Source organism: Triticum dicoccoides, chromosome 1B (assembly GCF_002162155.2).
Source record: "Triticum dicoccoides isolate Atlit2015 ecotype Zavitan chromosome 1B, WEW_v2.0, whole genome shotgun sequence".
NCBI classification, from domain to species: Eukaryota; Viridiplantae; Streptophyta; class Magnoliopsida; order Poales; family Poaceae; genus Triticum; species Triticum dicoccoides.
In genome coordinates this window covers 135,482,011-135,487,133 of record NC_041381.1, presented here as the reverse complement: position 1 = coordinate 135,487,133, position 5,123 = coordinate 135,482,011, and the positions used below count along the sequence as shown (strand labels likewise).

General features: G+C 44.4%; 1 protein-coding gene across 1 annotated transcript; it reads right to left on the bottom strand.

The window, feature by feature from the left end:
• Positions 1-490: 490 nt before the first annotated feature.
• LOC119302693 (peroxidase 5-like) lies at positions 491-1,836 on the bottom strand. The gene is made up of 2 exons (XM_037579741.1): positions 1,524-1,836; positions 491-1,395 (listed from the first exon to the last, which is right to left on the bottom strand). The coding sequence occupies exons 1-2, from the start codon at positions 1,761-1,763 to the stop codon at positions 610-612; spliced, it is 1,026 nt and encodes a 341-aa protein (XP_037435638.1). The 5' UTR covers positions 1,764-1,836; the 3' UTR covers positions 491-609.
• Positions 1,837-5,123: the final 3,287 nt, after the last annotated feature.

Genomic DNA, 5,123 nt, shown 5'->3' with positions numbered 1-5,123 from the left:
AAACAAAAAAGAATTAAAATGAAAACACAAAATTAAATGAAAAAGAAATCATAAAACAAAAAAAAAACCAAACCTTATAGTACCGGTTGGTATTACCAACCGGTACTAAAGGGCTCCAGCCCCCCGGAGCTGGTTCGTGCCACGTGGTTGCCCTTTACCACCGGTTCGTGCTGAACCGGTACTAAAGGAGGGGGGGGGGGCTTTCGTGCCCACACTTTAGTGCCGGTTATGGAACCGGCACTAAAGGGCTTTACGAACCAGTGCTATTGCCCGGTTCTGCACTAGTGTAGTTTGGATGATGTACACGAATTGTTTATGTTTTTCTTCTAGAAGTTCTGCCCTTGTTTGTAGCGATGTGAATTGTTTATGAGTGAATTTCTTTCGTTTTAGTTTGTCCTTGATCGAGCTTGCATGCACATTAGTCAAAACTCATAACATCATCTTTACGTTGACGTTTGGAAGAAAAACTCTTTTGGACATACACAAACAACTAACAATGAAATCACCTTGGAAAGTCAAATTACATACACTGACAACTAACAGTATGATCTGCGATCGACGGACACACAAAATATATAGCTATGCTTTGAATGACTTTGGAATGATTGACTACTGGTGGTTGAGGACAAAGCACTTCTCCCTGATCTCCCCCTCTTCACCGGTGAGAACCTCCACCTTGCCCATCTTGACCATGGCGGCAGCGAACTTGGCCTGCCATGCCTTCTCCACGGCGGCGTGGAACGCGACGATACCGGCGGTCCGGGGGCTGGTGAGTAGTGTCTTGTCGGAGGTGAGTAGCACCTTGCGCGCTAGTACGTTCTTGAAGTACTGGTTGTCAAACTCCCCCAGCGTGACCGGGTCCAGCGGCACCACTGTGGGGTCGTTAGGGTTGTCCGTTGACGGAGGGCACTGATGCTTCAGCTCCGCCGCGTAGGACCTGTCGATGGACGGGTCGGTCCGACCGACCTCACCTGAGAAGTTGTAAATGCGCTGTGTGAAGGAGGAGCAGTGGGATCGACCGATGGTGTGTGCACCGGAGAGCGTGACCATGTCGTCAGCGGAGAGCCCCTTGCGCTTGAAGCTGGCCACGAGCTCCGCGACCTCGTCAGTCGGGAATGGCACGTTGTTGTTGAGCACCTCGTCGGCGATAGACACGCGGCCGTCACGGCGACCAGAGGGCACGCGGTAGTTGATGCCGCCGGCAAGGTAGGCCCCGTCGCGCGCCGCGAAGGCGAGCACGTCAGCGCAGGAAACGGTGCGCGGGCAGCTCGCCTCTAGGGCTGCCTTGGCCTCGTCGATGACCTCGAAGCCACGCATGCTTGGGTTGTTGGCCTGCGAATCCTTCTCCGCCAAGTTCCCGGGCGTCGAGTTGATCAGCAGCGAGCCATCGCAGCCCTACACGTGTCAACCAACATAAAAATCAATGGTCAGATCAGGTACATGCATGTTCACGTGGCACTGATAAGGTTGCATGAACCGTGAATGGAGTAGGGGTGCATGGGTGCATGATGGTCATTGCTTACCCTGACGAAGCAATCATGGAAATGCATACGGATGATGCCCGCGGCGAGCCCTGGGTTGCGGGCGAAGGCGCGGCGGACGGCGTCGCGCACGATGTACTCGGCCTGTGGGCACGTGTGCTCGTAGAACCCAACCTTCAGAAACTTGGACGGCGGAGGCGACGCATCTGCCACCGCCGAGAAGCCGGCCACGGCGACCAGCACCGCCGCAGCCCACGCAAGCACTAAACTGGGGAACCTCATGGCTGGAAGCTTATTTTGATCTGTTTCGTGGTCTGCAGGTTGCTCTAGCTCTCCAAATTTCGTGGTCTGGAAGCTAGAGATTGCTGTTGTGATGCGTTGATGGCTGGGTGAACTAATGTTTATATAGCATTCACCTCGTAGCAGTTAGGAAAAAAGTGGCTCCGGGCGTTATATATACCCGACTACGGAGTCAAATTGAAGACCAGATCGTCGTTAAGGGTGGCTTACATCCATCCCTCAAAAAAAAAAAAAAGGTGGCTTACATCCACCTAACAGCAGCTAAGTAAACCCCCTTACTCGTCAAGGAACTGAGTAACAAATCTTTGTGATTATGGGGATCGACTATTTATTGATAATAAGTCGCCTGCTTTCTTTGGGTAAGTTGAATTTTTGGATCGTTGGACTATGATCCAACGCCTCCTCTTGAAACCGTTCGTCCTCCACTGTTCGGCTCTGCTCTCAGCGCCGTTCGAGACTTGGGCCAGGGCGCTGCCTCCGCTGGAGACGACTTCGGCTCATTCTTGGCTGGGCCTTCAGAGCTTTGTATCGCCTCATATTTTCTTCTCCCCCGAAATCTATCGATTTAGCCTGATTGCAAATTCAGTGAACTTACAAATAGCTCTTACGATGCTGCATGCATCACACACATACTAACGGAAGTTTCTCTGTACGTCACGACAAGCTCCACATATCTCAAGTAGAACACATGTTTCACAAATCTTTCAATAACTTGATAATTTGATATGACTATTGCGCCTTATCTAGAACTGTAGTACAAGAAGTGTTTGTATTTATCTTCGCCAAAAATAAAAATGTCCTCTAGTGTTTGTCTTCAAAAGAACATGGATGCGCTTGTAGCGTGACATGGCGCCTTAATTAGGTGCAACACACGACATTCTTCTGACGCTCATGAACCGTGTTGCATAAGGCGATGTTAACTAACATGATGATCGACCGGACGGCATGCAATGCAACGCGTCGTGTCGGACGACAAAATACCAAGAGAGAAGGGAATGCAAATTGTTTGTCGATGAATGAAAGCATAACTGAGGTTCAAGAGATCTCAGACAATTCTTTCTATAACAAACAACCCCGAGGACAAAGAAAATGTCAATACGTACTCTTGGTCAGTGCGAAGTATACCTTGTACCATGAAGCTTTACGTACAAATCCGTAGAGTATCATGTCTCTCTGACAGCGCGTCTCCATCTGAAACATAAATACTTGGTCGTCGACAACGTGCAAGAACTATCACTATCTGCTTAATGTTACTCAAAATTTGCATCTGCGACGCAATCACTAGCGTAACTGACTGTGTCATTGCGTGAAGGTTACTTGTGCAACATTCTCGAAACAAAAGGTCACTTGTGCGATGCTTAAGAAAATTAATGAGTTACTTCCTTGGTCCCATAATATAAGAGCGTTTTAACACTATACTAGTGTCAAAAATGTTCTTATATTATGGGACAGAGGGAGTAGCTATGAAAGAGATGGAAATGGGTTATCATATCATTGGTCGACATGGAGATGAGTTGAAGGCTCCACTGAGTGTTTATGTATGCATTCACTGTGTAGCAGTTGGGAAAAATGGTGGCGCCGCCGCGTGTTATACCGGGTCAACAACAATTATATTACTAGACCGTCGTCGTGTGTCTGTAATATATGCTTCCATGAACATCCGACTAACCGCAGAGAAAACTAGTCTTGCTAGCTTACTCGTATAGCAACTAATCTAAGCGAACAGGAATGTTTGGAACATGGTTCCACGCGCCCGCTAGAACAGTAAAACCAAGAAAATTACAAGTTATTTTTTTGAAACTTTAGGGTACCAAACTTGGACGACCATCTACTCACGTGTGAAGTTTCATAGAGAAATGATACGGTGGTATTTTGGTAAAAGAAAAGTTAGAATTGATGCGATCAAAAACACATTATTTGAATGAATAGTAATGTCTAAATTGTATTTTTCTTTATTAAGAACATATTCCTTCACAGAGCTTCACACGTGTGTAGAATGATCAACCAAGTTTGATACCACAAAATCACAGGTTTTTTATTTATTTTTATAGTATTTTTTACTATTCACATTGGTGTGTGTGGAACCATGTTCATCTTGGTATTTTCGCTAATCAAGCATGTTATTAAACAGCAAAACTGCATGTGGTGGTAACTAGGAATATGCAATTTAGGTTACATGTTATATATGAATTTGACAGTGGAACGCGATCTTTTCTGGATCGTATGGAAAAATATGTTATTCTCTCCACTCCAAATTAATTGACGCAACTTTAGTACAACTTTAGTATCAGGTAAAGATGAGAAAAGTACTTTATTGCTCTTATTTGTAGCGACATGAATTGTTTATGAGTGGATCTCTATCGTTTTCATTTATCCTTGAGCATGCACGCACATTAGTCAAAACTCATAACATCATATCCCGTGTAGCTGCATTGATTAATCGATTAGGTAGATGGATATATTATATGAATGCAGCTACTATTCTCCAAAGGTGACAGCAGCTAGAAGAGTACACAGTGCACACACGCATACGCGTCTTAGCTTGCTAATTTATCTGGCCACGAATTAATAACAAAGTGAAACATGCCAACTTTTTACCACGTCAAATTCTTTCCCTACTCCAATAATTGATCAAATCAACTGGAGCCCTGATTATGTTAGTTACGTTCTATACCGTGGCTAGAGTAGCCTCCAAGCTAGTACGTAGTACTTAGTTTTTTCTTTCTAATAACATTACTCCCTCCGTTTCGGTTATAAGATGTTTTAACTTTTTCTAAATCAGATATATATAAAAACGTGTTTTAGTGTGTTGTTCACTCATTTCATTTCGTATGTAGCTCATACCGAGACATCTAAAATGTCTTACAATTCGACGGGGGAGGCAAAAGCTAGTGGATTCGTTCCTCTGTTTTTTTTATGAATACCATTTTAAGTGCGAAATCTGCCGGAAATTCACATGCTAAAATTCTTTTAAGATTTCGCCAAAATGTATGACCATTCGTGCCTTACATACAAAAACATGACATAAATGAATATTAAATGTTATTCACTTATACTTCTCTCATTTTTCCACAAAACACAAATGATTATATCTTATTATCCATCAGTAGAGACTCATGTTTAATATATTCGAGAAACCCTGACGTGGCCTAAACCACTTTTCGCAAAATAAATGGAGTGGCTAAAACCACAACATGAAATACAGATGCAAGTACCTACATAATGTTTTGGTGAAATATATATTTGTGAGGGTCTATATTTAGGGATGCAAGCAACAAGGGCGAGTTGGGGGGCATGCTCCCCCCATCCTTACCCATGCTGAAACTTTTTCCCAAACCATCC